At 43.6% G+C, this 23,857-nt stretch overlaps 1 protein-coding gene across 2 annotated transcripts in view; it reads right to left on the bottom strand.

The window, feature by feature from the left end:
- The window catches only part of arap1 (ArfGAP with RhoGAP domain, ankyrin repeat and PH domain 1), a 179,094-nt gene that overhangs the window by 34,790 nt on the left and 120,447 nt on the right, over positions 1–23,857 (bottom strand). For both annotated transcript variants that reach the window (XM_062977050.1, XM_062977051.1), the window contains 9 exons: positions 21,037–21,171; positions 18,712–18,847; positions 18,209–18,311; positions 13,490–13,685; positions 11,534–11,579; positions 10,175–10,338; positions 8,716–8,928; positions 7,082–7,187; positions 4,584–4,731 (listed from right to left, as the gene is read on the bottom strand). In XM_062977050.1, coding sequence (XP_062833120.1) covers positions 4,584–4,731; positions 7,082–7,187; positions 8,716–8,928; positions 10,175–10,338; positions 11,534–11,579; positions 13,490–13,685; positions 18,209–18,311; positions 18,712–18,847; positions 21,037–21,171 — 1,247 coding nt within the window. The remainder of the gene's footprint in view (positions 1–4,583; positions 4,732–7,081; positions 7,188–8,715; positions 8,929–10,174; positions 10,339–11,533; positions 11,580–13,489; positions 13,686–18,208; positions 18,312–18,711; positions 18,848–21,036; positions 21,172–23,857) is intronic.

Here is a 23,857-nt window from a genome sequence, read left to right on the forward strand (position 1 = left end):
CGGCGTCCTCCACGGAGACGAAGGCGTCTGAGCCGACTGGCACACAGCCGGCGGGGGAAGCCAACGACCGGGTGTAGAGAGGCTCGCCAACCCGGTCAAAAAATCCATTCAAGAGCCGCCAACCGGGGTCCTGTTCCTTCTCGTGGTCACATTATGGTCAGCAAAAAGGGGACCCGTCATGATCCACGCCATGATAGACTCTGGAGCTACCAACAATTTCATTGATAGAGAGTATGCCGACTCTCTGGGATTACAATATCATGATTTCAAGAATGCCCGTGTGGTGCAAGCCATAGACGGCCGCCCCCTCAAGACGGGGCCCGTAAGTCAGTGGTCGGAACCCACCAGGATGTGGATAAGGGAACATATGGAAGAGATTTCCTTCTTTGTTACCGAGGTTCCCCATTTCCCTGTGATTTTGGGAATTCCATGGCTGACTCTCCACGACCCTAACATTTCCTGGTCCAACAGAGAACTGCAGTTTGCTTCACCGTACTGCCAAAACCATTGCCTCGTAGCCAAGGTCTGCCATGCCACAGACACCGAGCCCATCATCACCTTGCCAAAGAAGTACTCCGAGTATTGGGATGTATTCAATGAGAAAGAAGCCGAAAAGTTACCCCCACATAGACCTTATGACTGTGCCATTGACTTGGTGGAGGGGGCCCCGATCCCGCGAGGGCATCTCTACTTCCTGACTGAACCAGAGCAAGAAGCTCTCAGGGAATTCCTAGAGACAAACCTTCGCAAGGGATTCATCAGACCCTCTCAATCCCCAGCCGCCTCCCCAGTGATGTTTGTGAAGAAGAAGTCAGGGGAACTACGCTTGGTGGTGGACTACAGAGCATTGAACAATATCACCAAGCGGAACAGCTATCCCCTGCCCTTAATCTCGGATCTACTGGACCGGCTTCGAGGAGCCAAGGTTTACACCAAGCTGGATCTTCGGGGGGCTTACAACTTAGTTCGCATCAGGGAAGGGGACGAGTGGAAGACCGCCTTCCAGACCAAATTCGGATTATTCGAGTCCCGAGTTATGAATTTCGGTTTATGCGGAGCTCCCGCAACGTTCCAGCATTTTGTCAATGACATTTTTCAGGACTATCTAGACAGGTTCTTGATAATCTACCTGGACGATTTTTTGGTGTTTTCTAGATCACAATCAGAACATGAGAACCACGTCAAAATGGTGTTACAACGATTGCGGGATCATGGACTTTATGCCAAGCTGGAAAAATGCGCCTTTGATCTACAAGAGGTAGATTTCCTTGGTTACCGCATCTCGCCTCTAGGGCTTTCCATGGATCCAGCCAAGGTTTCAGCAGTATTGGAATGGCGGGCGCCAACTAACAAGAAAGAGGTGCAGCGTTTCTTGGGGTTCGCGAACTATTACCGCAAGTTCATTCCAGATTTTGCCCGCTGGTCCGACCCCATCACTAGCTGCATCCGTGGAAAGCAGCCTTTCCGCTGGACTGATCAAGCAGAGAAAGGGTTCCAGCAACTAAAGAAACTATTCACCTCCCAGCCAATTCTACAGCACCCAAATCCTGGAACCCCTTTTGTGGTGCAAGCGGACGCCTCTGATGTGGCAATTGGGGCTGTACTCTTACAACCGGTGGGAGATCACCTCCATCCCTGTGCCTTTTACTCTCGTCAACTAACCACACCAGAGAGGAATTACACCATTTGGGAAAAAGAACTACTGGCCATAAAGGCAGCCTTTGAAACTTGGAGACATTGGCTAGAAGGGGCCAAATTTCCCATTGAAGTCCACACTGATCATCGTAATCTAGAACATCTAAGAACTGCCCGCAAACTAAATCAGAGGCAGCAACGTTGGGCTTTATTCTTTGAACGTTTCAACTTCCAGATCCATTATGTGACCCCAGCCCAAACCAAGCAAGCAGACGCCCTGTCACGTAAACCGGAATACGCTGCAGGACGCAAAGAGACCTTTGAATCCCAACTACTACAACCCGAGAATTTTGCCACGCTCACGGTGGGGAACACCAAATCCACTCCCATTGGTTCAACTTCCTCTACTCCAGGACCCATCTGTGCTCAAGAAATCAGGGCTAGTCAGCAAGCAGATGCCTGGGCGCAGGACCAACTTCGTCAAGGTCTGCATTTTCCCTTTTCGCTTAAAGATGGACTACTTTGCTATAGAAATCATGTTTATATCCCACCCGGACCGGGCAGGGAAAAAGCGCTTCGTCTGTGTCATGACTGCAAACCAGCAGGGCATTTCGGACTATTTAAAACCATGCATCTGATCCTAAGGGATTTTTGGTGGCCCAAGATCCGCAAAGATGTGGAAAAATATGTCAACACCTGCCCAGTATGCCAGCGCTCCAAGATAAGAAGGGAGAAACCCTCAGGGCTTCTACATCCCCTTCCTACCCCATCTCGCCCATGGGAAATAATTTCTGCGGATTTCATCACTGACCTACCACCTTCCTGTGGATTCACCACGATCCTAGTGGTGGTGGACCTTTTCACCAAGTTAGCCCATTTCATACCCTGTGAAGGTCTTCCCACGGCCAAAGAGACTGCAGATCTATTCCTCCAACATGTTTTCAGACTACATGGATTGCCCAAGAGTTTAGTCACAGACCGTGGTTCTCAATTCACCTCTCGTTTTTGGAAGGCACTACAAAAACTATTGGACATAGACTCTCGCTTATCTTCAGCTCATCATCCTCAAACAGATGGGCAAACGGAGCGCACCAATGCCACCTTGGAGCAGTATCTTCGCTGTTATGTAAACTACCAACAGGACAATTGGGCTTCTCTGTTACCACTGTCAGAGTTTGCTTATAACAATGGAGTTCAAGCTTCTACAAAAGAAACGCCGTTCTTTGCAAACTACGGCTTCCACCCACGTTTCTTTCCCCCTGTCATTGAAACTTCAGAAGTTCCCGCAGCAGAGGATTGGCTGCAGGAACTCACAGCGGTACAACAACTTTTGCTCCAGCAACTGGACCAAGCCAAGGAGGACTATAAACGCCACGCTGACAAACATCGCCAGCCGGGCCCCGAAATTAAGGTAGGAGATCGGGTTTTCCTGTCCACTCGCTTTCTGCCCTCCCACCGCCCTTGCCGGAAGTTAGATGCCCGTTTCATTGGCCCCTATCCAGTGGTGGCGCAATTAAACCCCGTGACTTTCAAACTCCAACTTCCGCGTTCAATGCGCATTCACCCAGTGTTTCACCGTTCCCTGCTCCTTCCGGCGGATGGTGTGCGTCCTGATACAGACCAACCGGCCCCCCCTCCTGTTTTGATGAATGGGGAGGAGGAGTTCGAGGTTGAGGACATTTTGGATTCTCGCTTTCACCGCCGCCGCCTGCAATATCTCATTGACTGGGTGGGTTTTGGCCCTGAAGAACGCTCTTGGGAAGACGCCTCCACAGTCCATGCTCCTGATCTAACCCGTCGCTTTCATCAGACCTATCCCACCAAACCGCGGCCTCGCGCTTCGGGGAGAGAGTCCCAGTTTGGGAGGGGCCTTGAGGAGGGGGATAGTGTGATGATCCATGGGCCTTGTAGTCCTGCTCAGGACATTGTAATTCCTGATGAAGATGAAAACTTGGGTTTTTTACCTTCCCAGTCTGAACTGGATTCCTCTCAGCCAGATCTTTCCCAGGCAGATCTGGGAACCTTGCACCTGCAAGAAAGTTGTCTCCCAGAAGTATGTCAAACAACCCCAGAGCCTACTTCTCCCGTGTTCTTGCGCCGGGAGTTTTGTAAACAACAGAGAAGTTTGGAATCAGCTTCGCGCAGGAGTGCGAGGATTGCAGCTAAGAATGTGGCCAATTAAGACTGCTTCTCGTGAGAATCTTTGGGGAGTCTCACATCTGGTCTCAGAGTTTGGCTTTCGGTTCTGATTCCCAGAGAACTGCTTCGGCGGGAAAGTGAGACTCTATTTAGGTGTTTTACCCGCGTAGTAACTTCGCGGAGTCAATTCGTCAGCCTACGGAGCGGGTTGTGTCTGGACAGCGCGCTCCGCTTCAAGCCTCGCCCTCGCTCAAGCCTTGCCTTGCTATCCAGCCTTCGCCTTGCTTCCCAGCCTTTGTTTACCTACGGACTTTGCCTTGTTTCCCAGGACCAATCCTTGCCTTGTACCACGGATTTTACCAAGTTTTTCCACGGACCTTGTTCTTGTTCCTAGTTACCTTGTTCCACGTTTTAAGCCTTGTTTCAAGTATCAAGTTATTTCCTAGCCTTGCTCAAGTTTATGGACTAAAGGACCTTGTCATCTCCCCTCACTTTGCTTGGCAAAGTGAGTGTTTCGGTTATTGGATTACAACTTTGGACCTTAATATTTCATATTGGACATTATTTCCTTGGACTAATTTTGACCTTTCCTGAAAGGTCTGCTTCTGGACTATCTTTTACATTTGCTTTTACTAACTTTATATATTTCCTTAATAAAGATATTAGATAGAATCTGGCCTCTGCGTATGGTTATTGGTGCTCTGTAGCCTGGGTCGTGACAGGAAATGACATTTATAACCAGGAACAAAAGTTGTGTTACATAGTGCAGTAATAATAATGACACAAATCCCCTCCTGCTCCAAACCTACACTGAAAATATCCACGTAGCATCGGATGAGGTCCTCCACCACTCGCCCGGCTTTGTAGTCCTGCCCGTCCGTCTGGAAGAGCGTTGGGCCGAAGACGATGGCCAAGTTGTGCGTGTTCATCTGGTTCATGTCAGCAAAGCACTGGACCCTGCAAGGAAAGCAGCAGAAAAGCGTGGAAATGCAATCTGTCCACTACGGATGGCTATCCAAACAATCAAACTGGCCTTTGCCTATTGACAACCCCAGTTGAGTGTTAGGGATTCCTAATCTTCAGAAGAGGAAGGGGAGCAGGAAAGTGTTCAGGAATTAGAAGGGGAGTTGGAATCAGAGGAGGAGGTTTTACAAGTACCCACATTTTAGGAAAGATGAAAGGAAACAAAGCAGAGACGCCATTCAGCTAGAATAGCAGCCAGAAATGCTGAAGTAATTAGGAATCGCCCTAGCAGCTGCTGAGTGGGGGAACTCCGGGCTATAAATCAGAAGCAGGAGTAGTCAGTTTTTGCTGGTAACAAACAACTCTGATGCTTAAGCATTCGCTCCCATTTGTGCCTGCTTCGAATCTACATTTGGGAAACTGCTCCAAGGATTTGTTGATCAATGCATGTTGTTTCTTCATCTGAAGTAAGACTGCTACTTTATTTGGGACTTTATCAGAGACTTAAGAACTGTGTCTGTATTAAGACTCGTCTTTGCTTTCTTTTGCATTATACAACTGTGTTTATGTTTTGCTGAAGTAAAGTAGTTTTCATTAACTTACAACGTTACATTAAGGTTGTTCTTGAGCAGGGGTCCCCAAACGAAGGCCCGGGGGCCGGATTCGGCCCTCCAAGGCCATTGACCTGCCCCCGCCCTCAGTTTTAGACTTAGGCTTGCCCAAAGTCTGAAATGACTTCAAGGCACAACAACAACAATCCTACTTGATTATCTCATTGGCCAGAAGCAGGCACACACTTCCCACTGAAATCCTGATAAGTTTACAGTACGTTGGTTAAAATCATTTTTATTTTTAAATATTGTATTCTTCTTTCATTTACCAATATTGTAAATGAAAGATATGGTAATAATATAATATATTGTGAATACATATAATATTGATAATAATATTATAATGTAATACAATATATATATTTTTTTATTTCAGTTTTTCTCCCCCCCCCCCTTCTCACCCAATAGGGGACTCAGGGCGGCTAATAATAATAATACAATATAATAATATTGTATAATATAATAATATTAATTATATATTATATATTAAATGTAATATTACTTGTAATATTATGGTATAATGGTATAGTACAATATAGTAATATATAATGCAAATAATTGTGCTATGCTAATAATATAATATATTGTATTTTACATAAAACTTGTAAGCCGCTCTGAGTCCACTTCAGGGTGAGAGAGGGTGGGGTATAAATGTAGTAAATAAATAAATAATTGTTGCTGGGTTTTTGTTTTGTTTTTGTTTTTTGCACTATAAATAAGACATGTGCAGTGAGCATAGGAATTTGTTCATTTTTTTCCCAAATGATAATTTGGCCGCTCAGCAATCTGAGGGACGATGAATCGGCCCTCCACTTAAAAAGTTTGAGGACCCCTGTTCTTGAGAGACAAATCAGGACACTGAGCCATGCAAAATTGCCCTGTATCAGCTATCTGTGGGTGAACTGAGGCAGTCTAGCTGCTGTGTTTCAATGCAATCTAATCCTAGGAGTTGTAGTTTAGCAGGATGTGTAGCACTGCTTTGCCAAAGAGTCCTGATGCTTCCCAATTAACTCTCCAAGGTGTCATTTCATGCAGAAAATAGGCAGTTCAATTTTACTTTAGATCCCAAAAGAAATAGCATCGAAACACAGGGAAAGGCAGATAATAAATTTGTTACTATCATTAGACTATGTAACACGATTTTTGTTCCTGGGTTATAAATGTCATTTCCTAATTGGTTGTATTATTTTAAAAAATCATGGGAAAGGTTTATTAAATTGCAAAAACTTTGTTTCTGCGGGAGGGAAACAAAGCACTATGGAATCCTGGGAGCTGTAGTTTGATGCCTTCTTTATAAGGCTAAAGGCCTTGTAAAGCCACCCAACTACCAGGATTAAATCACATTGAGCCATGGTAGTGAAAGTGGCATCAGAACTATGGAGATGTAGTTCTATGGAGATGTAGCTCTTGTAAAACTACAGCTCCCACGATTCTGTAGCATTGCGTCCATTGGCCACCCAGGCCAGCACAGTGAGGAGTGCAATGTCAACAACAAGATTTGAATCCTCGTTTCCAAGGGCGAGATCATTTCATTGATGTGTGTTTATTTTCTGCATTGCTTTAGGCACCTTGTGCCATACTTAAGCCACCTCGAGTCCCTTCGGGGAGATGGTGGCGGGATACAAAAATAAAGTTATTATTATAATATTATTATTATTGATGACATTTGGGCCCCGATCCACCCACCACACGATGTCTCACCCCTTTGTGCCATTCTATTCCCCGGTGCTTACCGGTAAAGGTGGTTGATGAGGGCTTTGACGGTGGCTCGGTTGACCCCCGGAAGGCCATTCAATAGCCTCCGATACCGGGAAATCTTCTCTTTCTCGTCCTCAAGGGCTGGGGAGGCAGGCGAGAAAAGAAAATAATAGAAAGGATAGCAAGGGAGGTGTGTATGTACTTGCAATTGTCCCCCCTATATCTCGACTCGCATCCCATACACTTCTGAGAGTTCAATACTTCTTTGGTTCCGTGCTGTTTTTAACCATATTCTTCCTGCAGTGAGACAGTCCTCCAAAACCACACAACTTAAACTCTTAAGATTCTTAAGTTTTTGGCATGGGCCACGCCCACCTGTCAGATATCACCTCGTAAGTACAAATTTAATTTAATTTATTTATTTATTTACAGTATTTATATTCTGTCCTTCTCACCCCAAAGGGGAATCAGGGCGGTTTACAATGTACATATACATGGCAAACATTTAGTGCCATTAGACATACAACATACAGACAGAGACAGAGACAGAGATAAAGACACAGAGGTAAATTTAACATTTTCCAGCTTCTGGTTTCATGAGGGTATGCTTGACTCCGGCCACAGGGGGAGCTGCCGCTTCATCATCGCCACTGTGACACCGAGTCCTTGATGAAATACTTCCTCATTCTTCCGCACGCTGCTGGATTATTTTTATGGTGTCGTGAATTAGTTAAATTAGCCTCCCTGCATAAGTGGTACCTAAATTTCCTACTTGATAGATGCAACCATCTTTCAGGTTGCTTAGGTCAACAACGAACTACCCTGTTTCCCCTAAAATAAGACATCCCCAGAAAATAAGACCTAGTAGAAGTTTTGCTGAATTGCTAAATATAAGGCCTCCCCTGAAACTAAGACCTAGCAAAGTTTTAGTTTGGAAGCATGCCCATCGAACAGAACACCAGAGCATGCAGGATCGGTAAAGATACATACCATAGAACGTTGTACATGGAAATAATGGTAGTAACACAAAATTCTTGATAGGATTCACAGTTTGTCTGGTTATGCTGGTTTGTGATAACAACTATTGTACAGTATATAATAAATGATAATTTTTTTGGTTAAACAATAAATGTGAATTCTTCTTCATGGAAAAATTAGACATCCCCTGAAAATAAGACCTAGTGCATCTTTGGGAGCAAAAATTAATATAAGACACTGTCTTATTTTCGGGGAAACACGGTAGGCTATTTTTTTTTAATTGGTCGGTCACTCAATCTGACGCAGGCTGGTTCTAACTCATGACTTCTTGGTCAGTAGTGATTTATTGCAGCTGGTTACTAACCAGCTGCGCCACAGCCTGGCCCATCCGCCACAGCCCGGCCCAAATTTGAACTGACTAATCAGGACTAACAAAAAAAAAATGCACACCTCTAGTAATTATATAGGGAGCGAGATATATTAGCCCAAGAGAAAGACTCCCAAAAGTCGCCATTCAGCAACCCTGATAGCTAGACATTACAGATTCTGTAATTCAAAGGAAACTTTTCCATTTGTGTCTTTCTAATTTTGACACGTCTTCCAAAACCACAATACTTGTGAAGCCTTGTTGCTATTTGGGACTTCTTTTGCACCAGATTCCCCGTGGAATTAGCGCCCAGAGAGGCCTTACCGGGGACTTTGAGCCAGGCCTGGGAGCACTCCTTGGTGAAGAGCCCGTCTCCGATGTCGCGGAAGAAGCGCTTGAGGGTGTTGGCCACGTCGTCCACCTGGTGCTCGCCCTCCTTCAGGCGGACCTTACGGGCGTCTCTCCGCAGAACCTCCAGCAGGCCGGTGGTCTTGGAGTTCTGGCCGCTCTTGCGGTAGAGCCCCTCTGAGCTCAGCCCTGGAAGAGACCCACAGGAAGAAACACTGAGTTGGAAGGGGCCCCAAGCAAAAAATCTACCTTTCTTCAGACTGAGAGATAACACAGCAACCTGGAGGGATTAACAGGCTTTGCTAACAATGCAATACTACTCCAGTGTTGGAACACGGAATCTTAAAGTCATCAAGTCAGGGGCTGCTGTGGTTTTTAATTGTGAATAAGCGTATGTTAAACATACATTTAATTACGTTTTAATGTTTGCATATCTGTAGGTTTGAAATGGTATTGAAATGCTTTTAATGTCTCCTTGTGGAGAGAAAAAGCGAGGTATAAATAAATCTAATGATGATGATGAAAGTGTCAGGGGGTTTTAATCGGCACTCGTAACACCCTGATTTATTGGTGAGACAAGTCCTCTCACCTTCTCCTCTCCAGTCAGACCACTTAAGCATCCAGTGAAAGCAGTACCGACAAATGACACCTCAGTCATTATTCTGCTGATCCCACCGGTTCTAAGGCTTTATTTATTTACAAGTACATACAGCTACAATAACAAACACCATCGCTCTCTGGACTCATGCTTCCCAGCAAGGGTAAAGCATGTCCTCTCTCTTCGCTGTCAGCTATCAGCACACACTGGTAACTCCCAACATTCCACAGTCCATGATGAATGTTGAAATTGGAAGGCTTGACCTATTGGCCCAGCAGGCAGCCAGTCACGGCTGGCTGGTAATTAACTTGTGTGCTGCTGGAAAGTTTGCCGGACCACACAGATGCACAATCCAAACAGTAAACAATTGATCTAATATTTCCCTTTAACAACGAAATACACCAACAGGAAGGGATCTAATCCACAATCTAATCCAACCTCATTCTGCACAATGCTGGGTGTCCAGCCAAAAATCTTCAACAGCCTCTCTTAGAAGATCCAGTCAAAGAATTACAGAACCCTAGGCAAGTGGGAAGGTGTCCCGCAGAGGCCATCTACCCAACCTCATTCTGCACAATGTTGGATGTCCAGTCAGAGATCCCAAACAGCCTCTCTTGGGAGATCCAGTCATAGAATTACAAAACCCTAGACAAGTTGGAAGGGGTCCCGCAAAGGCCATCTAGTCCAATCCATAGCTCATGGCAGGATCTCCACCTAAAACATCCCCAGCAGATAGCAGTCCAATTTATTTATTTCTTTTTGGAGACATCCAGAGGAGGAGGCCTGGATGCACATCCGCCTAAAGCCGCAACAACCGCCTTTCCTCTCCCTACATACCGCATTGCGTGATGTAATCGATGCACCGGTCCACAATGACTGGGACGTCGGTGTCTGTGAGCTGCTGTTCGGACAAAGTGTCACCGGAGCTCCCAGCGGCCTTCTGGATGGCGGCAACCCATCCTAAGAAGTCCAGTTTCCTCTCGCCTTGGATGTACAGCGTCCTGGAAAGAAGCCAGAATATGGGACACAAAAGCAGGGTCAAGTCATAATGTCATCCGCGTTTAATAACTCGCCAATTTTTGCTATTCCATTATGTTTCATGTTATTTATCAATTTCCCCAATATCTGTTCTTTTCTATTATCTATTAGTCCTATTGGAAGCAGATCTATTTTATGTATCAGAAATACACTTTGCCATTTTTCCAGCATTGCATTGTTGAAATCTGTGGGGAGTATAGTATTGAATTAGAGATTTTACTCTTTGCGAAGATGCAACCACCAAAGACTCAGAGAGGAGACCTTTTATTTTATTTTTTCCCCTTCTTCTTATTCACTTTAGATAGTAACGCAACTTGGTTTATAAAATATGCGACAGAAGCTTAGATGTTGGAGGAACAATAACAAGTTTATTCAGGCACAGAGCTTAGTGGTTACAATGTTGTTTCTCACTTAGAGGCACTTTGATTAACAGTTACAATACTAGAATGAGGTGAGTCAAACTCCCTAAAGTGTCACTTCTTTAACTTAAAGTAGTTAGAACTTCTTTCTCTGCTACTTTTAAACCGCAGTCATCCTGTGATATACAATCACAGATTCTCTGTTCCATACCAGGACATAGACTACATTAAATAAGTCACCAACTTATTTTAAAGCGACTCAAAATAAACAATTGAGTCTCCTTGATCCCCTCAACCTAGGATCAATCTTCCTTGTGCCTCATCAGAGCACAGACTAACCCTCTTTTTAAAACTCTGCACTTCTTTAACAAAACGGCAGTTGGCTCTGCCTGTTTCTCCATAGCAACCAGCCTCTGAGTGCTGAGATGCAATAACTGTAATACTTACCCTTTTAAAACACAAACACACAATTAAACATAACATCTGTAAACCAAAAATTCATACTTCATTACACTCTTGTTATCCCCTGCTATCCAACATTTAATTGAGTTATCAAGCTGCATTCATTCTGCAAGAACACACATAGGAAGATCTTATGGGGCTGCTCTGAATGCGATTTTCCTGCTTCTTGGCAGAATGGGGTTGGACTAGATGGCCCATGAAGTCTCTTCCAACTCTAGGGTTCTATGTACAATGGACTACAATTTGTCCCTTTAGCTCCAAAAACCATCCCGTTTGGCCTCCCCCCAGTTTTGTGCCATATTTTCCCTGTAACCGACGAAGGAGAAAACATATTTACCTTCTTCTCTCCACCAGCACAAGGACCTCATTATCACCTTGGATGGCTGCAAAGAGAAACAGCATGAATTAATATTTGATTGCAACTTCCAATTGATTTACAAAGCAACCCTTCCTATGGCTATCAGATATAGAAGTGAATGTGTATATGTGTATGTATATATGTGTGTATATATGTGTATATATGTACATAGGTGTATGTATATATGTGTATGTACATATGTTTATGTGAATGTGTGTATATGTGTATGCCTTTATGTGTACATGTATATATGTATTTATATATGTGAATATGTATGTGTGTATTTATATATGTGTATATGGGTATTTTATATATGTGAATGTTTATATGTGTGTATGTACATATGTGTATGTATCTATGTGTATGTGTATATGTGTGTATACATATACATGTGTATATGCATATATGTGTATGTATATATGTGTGTATGTGTATATATGTGCATAGGTGTATGTATATATGTGCATGTGTTAATGTGTATATGTGTATGTATATATGTGCATATGTGCATGTATCTAAGTGTTTGTGCATAAGTTTATGTATACATGTGTATGCATATACGTGTATGTGTATATGTGCATTTATATATGTGTAAGTGTATGTGTATACTAATAATTTTATTTCTTATCTGTCTCTCCTCATGGCTCAAGGTGGGTAATTTATATGTGTATTTATATGCGTGTGTGTATGTGTATTTATGTGTTTGTGCATAGGTGTGTGTATCTATGTGTATGCGTATATGTGTATGTATATATGTGTGTGTGTATATATGTGCATGTATTTATGTGTTTGTGCATAGGTTTGTGTATCTATGTGTATGCGTATATGTGTATGTATATATGTGTATATGTGCATGTATTTATGTGTTTGTGCATAGGTGTGTGTATCTATGTGTATGCGTATATGTGTATGTATATATGTGTGCGTGTATATATGTGCATGTATTTATGTGTTTGTGCATAGGTTTGTGTATCTATGTGTATGCGTATATGTGTATGTATATATGTGTATATGTGCATGTATTTATGTGTTTGTTCATAGGTGTGTGTATCTATGTGTATGCGTATATGTGTATATACAGTAGAGTCTCACTTATCCAAGCCTCGCTTATCCAAGCTTCTGGATAATCCAAGCCATTTTTGTAGTCAATGTTTTCAATATATCATGATATTTTGGTGCTAAATTCGTAAATACAGTAATTACTACATAGCATTAATGTGTAAAGAACTACTTTTTCTGTCAAATTTGTTGTATAACATGATATTTTCGTGCTTAATTTGTAAAATCATAACCTAATTTGATGTTGAATAGGCTTTTCCTTAATCCCTCCTTATTATCCAAGATATTCGCTTATCCAAGCTTCTGCTGGCCCGTTTAGCTTGGATAAGTGAGAATCTACTGTATATGTGTGTATGTGTATATGTGCATGTATTTATGTGTTTGTGCATAGGTGTGTGTATCTATGTGTATGCATATATGTGTATGTATATATGTGCATATGTGCATGTATGTAGATATGTGTGTGAATAAGTGTGTGTATCTATGTGTATGTGTATATGTGTATGTGTATCATCATCTCATTTCTTACTTGTTTCTCCTCAAGCCTCAAGTCAAGAAATAAATAAATAAAATATATTTGCTAAAATACTTAGAAATATAAAATTATTAAAACAAATGTATTTAAAAGCTAAATCTGACAGAATCAACGTGTCAGTTGATGCTTTGTTAGGTGGCTAATGGGACGCATCTATTTGGAGTGCAACAATGCTGCAAAATCAATGCGGCAGGCGGTTAGGAATGGTGGGAGTTGGAGTCCAAAACACCTGGCGGGAGGGCCGAAGTTGGCCCAGGCCTGCTTTAGAGCTTTTGATAATGCCGTCCTCTGAGGCTGAGAGAGTGTGACTTTCTGAAGGAGGAAACCAAAGGGAGACTCACAGAGTTCTTGCAGCTTCCGCAGGTGGATGGCCTCCTCCTTCTCGCTGCCTTCCAGGTAGGCGTACAAGGTGGACTGTTCCAGGGCAAACCAGCCCTCCTTGGCCCGCTCCAGGTTCAGGCCCCCCTTGTACTGCAGCCGCCCCAGGCGCTCAAAGTCGTGGCTCAGAAGACCCTCGGCCGCGAGAGGCAGGAAAGACTGGCAATGAAAGACAGATGAATTAGATAACAAACCCTCCAAAGCTCTGAGATCATCCAGAGAAGCTCAGAATCCTAGACAGAGTTGGGAGGGACCTCCAGAGACCATCCAATCCAACCCTATTCGGATACTACTCCCTAAGGTCCCTTGCATTGACAAACCATAGATGTATTTATGGCAAGTGACACCTTAGAGTCCCAGAGTTGGGAGGGACCCCCAGAGGCCATCCAACCCAACCCCATTCAGATACCAATCCCTAATGTAGAAATGAATGAATGAATGAATGATTAAAAGAGCAGAAATGCAGCAGATAAGAAGGATCAATGGCTGAGGCTGTGAATAGACTTCAGCATTGTGGGTACCTGCTTTAACGTTCAGACTAAAACCCAAAACGGATACAGAAACAGAGAGCTACTTCTCTATTGCAACACTCAAGAATCATAGAATCATAGAATAGTAGAGTTGGAAGAGACCTCATGGGCCATCTAGTCCAACCCCCTGCCAAGAAGCAGGAAATCGTATTCAGAGCACCCCCGACAGATGGCCATCCAGCCTCTGCTTAAAAGCCTCCAAGGAAGGAGCCTCCACCACGGCCCCGGGGAGAGAGTTCCACTGTCGAACAGCCCTTCTCACAGTGAGGAAGTTCTTCCTGATGTTCAGGTGGAATCTCCTTCCCTGTAGTTTGAAGCCATTGTTCCCTTGTGTCCTAGTCTGCAGGGCAGCAGAAAACAAGCTCCCTCCCTCCTCCCTATGACTTCCCTTCACGTATTTGTACATGGCTATCATGTCTCCTCTCAGCCTTCTCTTCTGCATGCTAAACATGCCCAGCTCTTTAAGCCGCTCCTCATAGGGCTTGTTCTCCAGACCCTTCATCATTTTAGTCGCCCTCCTCTGGACGCTTTCCAGCTTGTCAACATCTCCCTTCAACTGTGGTGCCCAAAATTGGACACAGTGTGATTCCAGGTGTGGTCTGACCAAGGCAGAATAGAATAAGGGGGAGCATAACTTCCCTGGATCTAGACGCTATTCCCCTATTGATGCAGGCCAGAATCCCGTTGGCTTTTTTCGCTGCTGCATCACATTGTTGGCTCATGTTTAACTTGTTGTCCACGAGGACTCCAAGGTCTTTTTCGCACACACTGCTGTCAAGCCAGGCATCGTCCCCCATTCTGTATCTTTGATTTCCATTTTTTCTGCCGAAGTGAAGTATCTTGCATTTGTCCCTGTTGAACTTCATTTTGTGAGTTTCGGCCCATCTCTCTAGTCTGTCAAGATCGTTTTGAATTCTGCTCCTGTCTTCTGGAGTGTTAGCTATCCCTCCCAGTTTTGTGTCGTCTGCAAACGTGATGATCGTGCCTTCTAACCCTTCGTCTAAGTCATTAATAAAGATGTTGAACAGAACCGGGCCCAGGACGGAGCCCTGCGGCACTCCACTCGTGACTTCTTTCCAAGATGAAGACAACGCATTGGTGAGCACCCTTTGGGTTCGTTCACTTAGCCAATCACAGATCCACCTAACCGTAGTTGTGATGTCTCATGGGCCTTGTAGTCCCGTTCCTAGTGCTATTGTGGCAGATGAGGAGGAAAACATGGGATTTCCACCGGTTCAGCTTGAATCGGAGCCTCTCCACCTGGAGGATGTTTGTCCTCAGGAAGTTAACCAAACAAGCCTTGGGCAGAATTCTCCCCCGTTTTCCCGAAAGGACAATTATAATAGAGATAGAGGAGCCAGGGAGGCAAATCGCCGGAGTCTCAGAATCGCTGCCAGACAATTAGCAGATTAGGTCTGCTTCCCTTGGGAAATTCTAAGGAGTCATGCATCTGGACACAGTTTGGGTTTCACTTCTTGTTCTCCAGGGAAAGTGTTCTGTTGGCGGGAAAACAAGACCCTATATAGGGGTTTTGCCGCAAGGGGAACCTTGCGGAGTCAATTGTTCAGCTTGAGGAGAGAGATCGTGTGTGGACTTCGTACCCCAGTTCCTCGTTTCACGGACCAAGTTTCCAGTCTTGCCTCGTCTCACGTTTTGCCACGGACCTTGTTTCATGCTTCAAGTTGTCACGTTCCAAGTCCTTGATCCAGCCAAGAACCAAGCCTATGATCCAGCCTTGTTGTCAAGCTTCAATGGACTAAAGACCTTGTCATCCCCCCACACTATTGCTTGGCAAAGTGTGTGTTTCGGTTAATGGATTATAACTTTGAACTCTAATATCTTATATTGGACATTATTTTCCTGGACTATATTTGGCCTTTCCTGAAAGGTCTGCTTCTGAACTTTATTCTTCAATTGTTTTTATTGACTTTATATATTTCTTTAATAAAGATATTAGATAGATTCTGGTCTCTGCGCATGGTTATTGGTGCTCTGCAGCCTGGGTCCTGACAGTAGTTTTGTCTAGCCCACATTTTACTAGTTTGTTTGCCAGAAGGTCGTGGGGGACTTTGTCGAAGGCCTTACTGAAATCCAGGTACGCTACATCTACGGCATTCCCTGTATCGACCCAACTCGTAACTCTATCGAAAAAAGAGATCAGATTAGTCTGGCATGACTTGTTTTTGGTAAATCCGTGTTGACTATTAGCAATGACCGCATTTGTTTCTAAGTGTTTGCAGACCACTTCCTTAATGATCATTTCCAGAATCTTGCCTGGTATCGACGTGAGGCTGACCGGACGGTAATTGTTTGGGTCGTTCTTTTTTCCCTTCTTGAAGATAGGGACCACATTCGCCCTCCTCCAATCTGCTGGGACTTCTTCCGTTCTCCAAGAACTCTCAAATATGATCGCCAGTGGTTCTGAAATAACTTCCGCTAGTTCCTTCAGTACTCTTGGATGTAGTTGATCTGGCCCTGGCGACTTGAATTCGTTTAGAGTGGCCAGGTGTTCCTGGACAACTTGTTTCCCTATTTGGGGTTGGATTTCCCCCAATCCTTCGTCCATTCCATGTTGCTGAGGTTGAAGATGGCTTTCTTTTTGTGAGAAGACCAAGGCAAAGAAGGCATTGAGCAGTTCTGCCTTTTCCCTATCCCCTGTCACCATCACCCCATCTACTCCTTGCAGTGGCCCTATCGCCTCCTTTTTCTTCCTTTTTCTACCAATGTAAGCAAAAAAGCCTTTTTTGTTGTTTTTTATGTCCCTGGCAAGCCTGAGCTCATTTTGCGCTTTAGCCTTGCGAACCTTTTCCCTACAGGAGTTGGCTATACTTTGAATTCTTCTTTGGTGATTTCTCCCCTTTTCCACTTCTTGTGCATGTCACTTTTGAGTTTTAGCTCAGTTAGAAGTTCTTTGGACATCCATTCTGGCTTCTTCGCATGTGCCATATTTTTTTTCTTTGTTGGCACTGTTTGCATTTGCGCCTTGAGTATTTCACTTTTAAAAAATTCCCATCCATCGCTAACTCCCTTGTCTTTTAATATTGGCGTCCATGGAATGCTGCTCAGTATTTCCTTCATTTTTTGGAAGTCAGCTCTCTTAAAGTCCAGAATGCGTGTTTGACTTGTCTTAGTTTCAGCCTTCCATTGTATCACAAACTGCAGGAGCACATGGTCACTTGCCCCTAAGGATCCGACGACTTCTACTGTATTGATCAGGTCTTCCACATTTGTTAAGATTAGATCAAGTTGCTGATCCCCTTGTTGTCTCCTCTACCTTCTGGACCATAAAATTGTCTGCAAGGCAAGTGAGGAATTTGTTGGACTTTGTGCTCTTGGCCGAGTTTGTTTTCCAGCAGATATCAGGATAGTTGAAGTCGCCCATGACTACTATATCTTTTCTTTGTGCCTGTTTGGTCAGCTGTTGACAAAAGGCTTCATCAAGTTCTATATCCTGGTTCGGAGGTCTGTAGTAGTCACCCACGACGAGATCTTTTTGAGTCCCGGTTCCCTTGATTCTTATCCAGATGCTTTCAAGCTGGTTTCCCAGATTACAGTCTTGCATTTCTTCTGCAACGTAACTGTTTTTGACATATAAAGCTACTCCCCCTCCTCTCCCCTTTGTTCTATTCCTGTGAAAGAGGTTATAGCCCTCAATGGCTACATTCCAGTGATGGGAGTCATCCCACCAGGTTTCAGTGATGCCTATGACGTCGTACGTGTGGTGCTGTGTTAAAAGTTGGAGTTCGTCTTGCTTATTTCCCATGCTCTGTGCATTAGTGTAAAGACATGTAAGCCCCTGTGACCTCCCCTTGAGCTGTTTATTTGGGATTATTGTGCTCTCGGTAGTTGGTCCTTGCTGTGTTTGTGCAGCCCTCCGTTTAGCCTTTTGGCAGTTCCCTGTGGTCGTGGGTAATATAGTGTTTGCCAGGCTGTTGTTCCCCTCCCCCAGTGGATCTAGTTTAAAGTGCGCCTGATGAAGTTTGTGAGTCTGTGTGCAAAAAGATGTTTTCCTACTTGTGTAAGATGCACCCCATCACTTGACAGTAGGCCATCCTCCTGGAAGAGTAGACCATGGTCAAGGAAGCCAAAATGCTCCTCTTGACACCATTTTCTGAGCCACCTCAGAAGAGTCGACCTAATCGTATGCCTCACCTTTGCGATGCATTTGACCCACTCCTTGATGCCTTCGGGGTTGTCCAGCCCAAAGAGGTAGAGTCTCTCCGATTCTACGTAGACCTCAAAAGTGCTTGTGAACCTGCAATGGGGCAAAAGTCAGAAAATTCTAAAAAAAACAGGATGTAGGAGGGATCTACTTTGCAAGTTGGTTCTTTGGGGGTCTTTAAACAGAGGTCAAACAGGAGTGATTTAGTTATGCATTCCGGCATGGCAGAATGGGATTGGTCTAGATGGCCTTTGGAGTCTCCTTCCAACACTATTGGATTATGGATGACCTTCATAGAGCTGTGGACTCTCCTTCTTCGGAGATCTTTCCGGAGCAATAGTCCTCTTTGGCAGAGGAGGATAAAAACCTTCTAAAACTACAACTCCCATAGCATTGAGCCAAGGCAGTTCAACTGGGGTCAAACTGCATCAATTACAGAGTGCAGATCGACCCTTTGTGCTTGCAAGAGGCATTCCAGGAGGCGGGCCCTTACCCATGCGCATCTATGGGGTTGTGCACAAGAGAGACGATCTCTTGAACCCGCATCTCTCCATTGGGGACGGTGCTGGTGTTGCTCTCATAGTAGCTGAAGATGCCGTCATGGAGGTGGCACCAGCGGCGGCTGAATTCTGCAAGAAGAAGAAATGGCACAGCAGTGAACCAAGACGAGGAATGCGCTCCAAGGGATCCTGGCAAGTTATTCTACCAAAGATAAGAGTCATGACAAAAAGGATAGATATTTTGCTTACAATATGTAACACATATTTGTACCTGGGTTATCAATGTCATTTCCTAATTGGTTCTATCATAAAAATATGGGGAAAGTTTGCCAAACTGCCACAACTTTGTTTCTGCAGGAGGGACATCCTACGGCTCTAGCACATTTTGCTCTCGTTTTTCGCCAAGTCTCAACCAATTCAACTTAGTTTGTGACGCAAAAACAAAAGTCTCTGGGGTAGGACAACTACAGTAGAGTCTCACTTATCCAACATTTGCTTATCCAACGTTCTGTATTATCCAACTCTTTTAGTAGTCAAAGTTTTGTAGTCAATGTTTTCAATACATTGTGATGTTTTGGTGCTAAATTTGTAAATACAGTAGAGTCTCACTTATCCAACATTCACTTATCCAACATTCTGGATTATCCAAAGCATTTTTGTAGTCAATGTTTTCGATACATCATGATGTTTTGGTGCTAAATTCGTAAATAGAGTAATTACTATGTAGCATTACTGCATATTGAACTACTTTTTCTGTCAAATTTGTTGTCTAACATGATGTTTTGGTGCTTCATTTGTAAAATCATAATTTAACTTGATGTTTAATAGGCTTTTCCTTAATCCCTCTTTATAATCCAACATATTCGCTTATCCAACGTTCTGCCGGCCCGTTTATGTTGGATAAGTGAGACTCTACTGTACTATAATTACTACATATTGTTACCGTATATTGAACTGCTTTTTTCTGTCAGTTTGTTGTAAAACATGATGTTTTGTTGCTTAATTTGTAAAATCATAACCTAATTTGATGTTTAATAGGCTTTTCCTTAATTATCCAACATTTTCGCTTACCCAGCATTCAGCCAGCCGGTTTATGTTGGATAAGCGAGACTCTACTGTACTTCCAAAGTAAGGACTGCATAATTAAACAGGAAATAACACTTTCAAACTAGGAACAGAAAAGTTTTCAAATTTTGTTACATAGTGTAATGAAGAAGACACCAAAGACAGGGTAGGAAGTGTTGGTGATGGCTTTCTATTTCCAGATTCTCAACTTTTCTCTCTCCTTTGTTTCAAAACACTTCTGCACCCGCTTTTCTATCCTTCTGTCTTTAAATTAGAAAAAAAGTGTTCTCCTTTTTCACATTTACATTTTCCTTTTTTAATATCATATAAATCTTTTGTTGTATTTGAGAACAATAGACGACAACAAAGACGTTAAACACGCCCTTCTTCTGTAATAACAACAACAGCAACAACAACTACAACAAATGGGTGCCGTGCCAAAAGATCTCAGCCGGCATTTGGAAATAAAAAACATTGACAAAATTACGATCTGCCAACTGCAAAAGGCCACCCGACTCGGATCTGCACGCATCATCCGAAAATACATCACACAGTCCTAGACACTTGGGAAGTGTTCGACTTGTGATTTTGTGAAACGAAACCCAGCATATACATCTTGTTTGCTGTGTCATACTATGTTGTTGTGTCTATAATAACAACAACAACTGTATTCTTCCCGAAGGGACTTGGGGCAGCTTACATAAATAAACAACCTAACCACAACATAAATTAACATATAGTCCATAAATTTAAAACACAATATAATAACATAGTTATAAAACAACATAACATGACACTAATTAAAACTAAGTCATCAATTGCTACGTACAGAGGGTGATTAGTGCAAAAAACTTTGGGTAAGGTCCATGAGTAAAATAGGGACGGGCAGGGAAGGACATGGAACCAATCGCATTAAAACACAAAAACCTATAAAATGGGGGGCAATAATAAATTGTGCTTGAGACGGAGGTGGGAGCGAGACAAGGGCCTCCCCTGAAGACAAGGGCCCGTACACTAGGATCTTAGGGACCATGTACTGTATGCACTCTTGTACCCTTCCTTCCCCATTCCTCTTACATTTTGCAATAAAAATATATGGACTGTATTAATAACAGCATTGATGAAGCTGTGAATCCAAAGTTTCAATTGGTTGAACTCTGCCATTGTTTTGACCCATACAACTGACAATTTCCACATTATGCCAAATGATCCAAACTGCATTAATTCTACAGCTTTATATGGTCCTGACTTACCTTCCCGGGCTTTCCGCTCATGGACCAGCTTCGCCATGGAGGGGGCTTTGTAGAGGAACCCATTGTGGGCCACGGAGGGCAAGACGACCGAATAATGCTTCTCCAAACTGGTGCAGACATCCAACTGCGGGGTCTCTGACAAAGGAAACGGCACAGGGGCAAAAGTCACGCGACAGGACAGCACTGAATCCCAGACGAACAATAAATGAGTATTCTGTTTTTAAAGATGGTTTTTTTCTTCAATAATTTACATATTAAATTTTTCATCAGTACATAGATACAATATTACAGTAGGACTACAAACCTTGCTTTTCTCTAGTTCATCGTACCCAAATCACATCCTGCATCTATGCCGAAGAATTGATGCAGACTGGCATGAGTTTAACTGCCATGGCAGGATGCTACGGGATTCTGGGATTTGTAGTTTCGTGCAGCACCAACACTCTTAGGCAGAGAAAGGCTAAAGAACACATAAAACTACAACTTCCAGGGTTCAATTGCATAGAGTGATCTAGGGTCCTTCTTTGGGGGCTTTCAAATAGAGGCTGGATGGCCATCTCTTGGGAGTGCTTTGACTGTGCTTTTCCTGCCCGGCAGAAGGTTGGACTGCATGGCCCAAGAAGTCTCTTCCAATATGATTTTATGAGCCATGCCAGTTAAACTTGTACCAAACTGAATTAATTCTACAATGCAAAGACACCCAAATATTCTTTTTAATTATACTGCAGCTTTCCAAACAAAAGTTTCAAGTCCTCTTCACCCTCAAATGCAAATTCCAATGTTCTATGCAATATCACCATGGGAATTAAAGCAAAGTCTCCAGGAGTGTTACACTCATTGCTGTCTTCTATTTTTGCTTTCACCGTGGACCATCAGAAAGAAGCATTCTCTCCTGACGTTTCACCCACAGCTATGGCAGGCAGCTTGTGAGGTTGTTGAGGTTTGTTGGAAACGAGGCAAGTGGGGTTTATATATCTGTGGAATGATGTCCAGGGTGGGAGAAAGAAAGAACTCTTGTCTGCCTGAAGCAAGTCTGAATGTTGCAACTGGCCACCTGGATTAGCACTGAAAGGCCTTGCAGCTTCAAAGCCTGGCTGGTTCCTGCCTGAGGGAATCTTTCATTGGGAGGTGTTGTAGATAGTTTGTACATGGTCCGTGGTTCCCTTGATGAACAATCCTGAATTCAACATTCAATTCTAACTTTAGTATTCAATGATAAATAGCTTGAAGTTTCGGGATCTTGCCTAGTTCCTTTCTTCACTGCCTGTCTCCCAAAGGGATCCGATTAAGAAACCCAGGAAATTCCTCAATCTGCTAACCGGATTTTTCCTGATTTTTCTTTCTTTTTGCAAGTTTCCATCCAACCCAAACAGCCACCAAGGGAGGCGGAGAGATGCGAACCAGATGTGTCTGCACAAAAAGCCAAAGGAGCATCAAAGCTTGGCAGGTTGCACACTCAGCAAGAAGCGCTGTTTTCCCAGCTTTGTTTTCTTCTTTCGGTTCTTCTCTAAGAAACAAGGCCTTTTATCGGCCCCTCTTTGCCAGCAATCCGTGCCTTTGCGCTTTCCAAAAGGCGTGGGGAGGAATCTGGACCGAAAAACAGGGAGCGGTGGGTGGATCCGCATTGGAATCCATGGGAAGGTCAGCAACGGACTTGGACGACTCACCCCGGATCTGTTGAGTCCAAATGCATCTACACTGCAAAATGAATGCAGTCCTATACTTTTGCCTGCTCAATGCTGGGGAATCTTAGGAGTTGTCGTTTGGATAAAACCGGTGTGGAGAGACCTTATAAAACTACATCTTCCATGGGTTACTGTGAGTTTTTTGGGCTGTATGGCCATGTTCCAGTAGCATTCTCTCCTGACATTTCACCTGCATCTGTGGCTAATGGCACCCTCAGAGGTTTGTTTGGAAATGAAGCCAATGAAAATCTATCTATCTATCCATCCATCCATCCATCCATCCGAGAATTAATTAATGTCCAGGATGGGGAAAAGAACCCATGTATGTTTGAAGCAAGTGTAAATTTTGCAATTAGCAAGTCTGAATAGCACTGAGTAGCCTTGCAGCTGCAAAGTCAATCAGTGAGAGTCTCTGCATTGAGGTAGCAAGTCTAAATGTTGCAATTAGCAAGCTTGAATAGCACTGAGTAGCCTTGCAGCTGCAAAGTCAATCAGTAAGGGTATTTGCATTGAAGTAGCAAGTGTAAATGTTGCAATTAGAAAGCTTGAACAGCATTGAGTAGCATTGCAGCTGCAAAGTCAATCAGTAAGGGTATCTGCATAGAGGTAGCAAGTGTAAATGTTACAATTAGAAAGCTTGAATAGCACTGAGTAGTCTTGCAGCTGTAAAGTCAATCAGTAAGGGTCTCTGCATAGAGGTAGCAAGTGTAAATGTTACAATTAGAAAGCTTGAACAGCACTGAGTAGCCTTGCAGCTGCAAAGTCAATCAGTAATGGTCTCTGCATTGAGGTAGCAAGTGTAAATATTACAATTTTTACACTTTGAATATAATTGAGTAGCCTTGCAGCTGCAATGTCAACCAGTGCAGGTATTTGCATAGAGGTAGTCTGGCTGTTGTTGCCTGGAGGCATCTTCTCTTTGGGAGATGTTAACTGGTACTTGATTGCTTGCGGTCTGGAGTTCTCGTGTTTCTGAGTGGTGTTCCTTATATATTTACTGTCTTGATTGTGGTGTTTTTTTAATACTGCTAACCCCCTTCTGTTGTGCAGGAAAAGCACAATCAAAGCACCCCCAACAGATGGCCATCCTGGCTCTGTTTAGAAGCCTCCAAGGAAGGAGTTTTCACTGGACTCTC

This window comes from Anolis carolinensis, chromosome 3, assembly GCF_035594765.1.
Source record: "Anolis carolinensis isolate JA03-04 chromosome 3, rAnoCar3.1.pri, whole genome shotgun sequence".
NCBI classification, from domain to species: domain Eukaryota; kingdom Metazoa; phylum Chordata; class Lepidosauria; order Squamata; family Dactyloidae; genus Anolis; species Anolis carolinensis.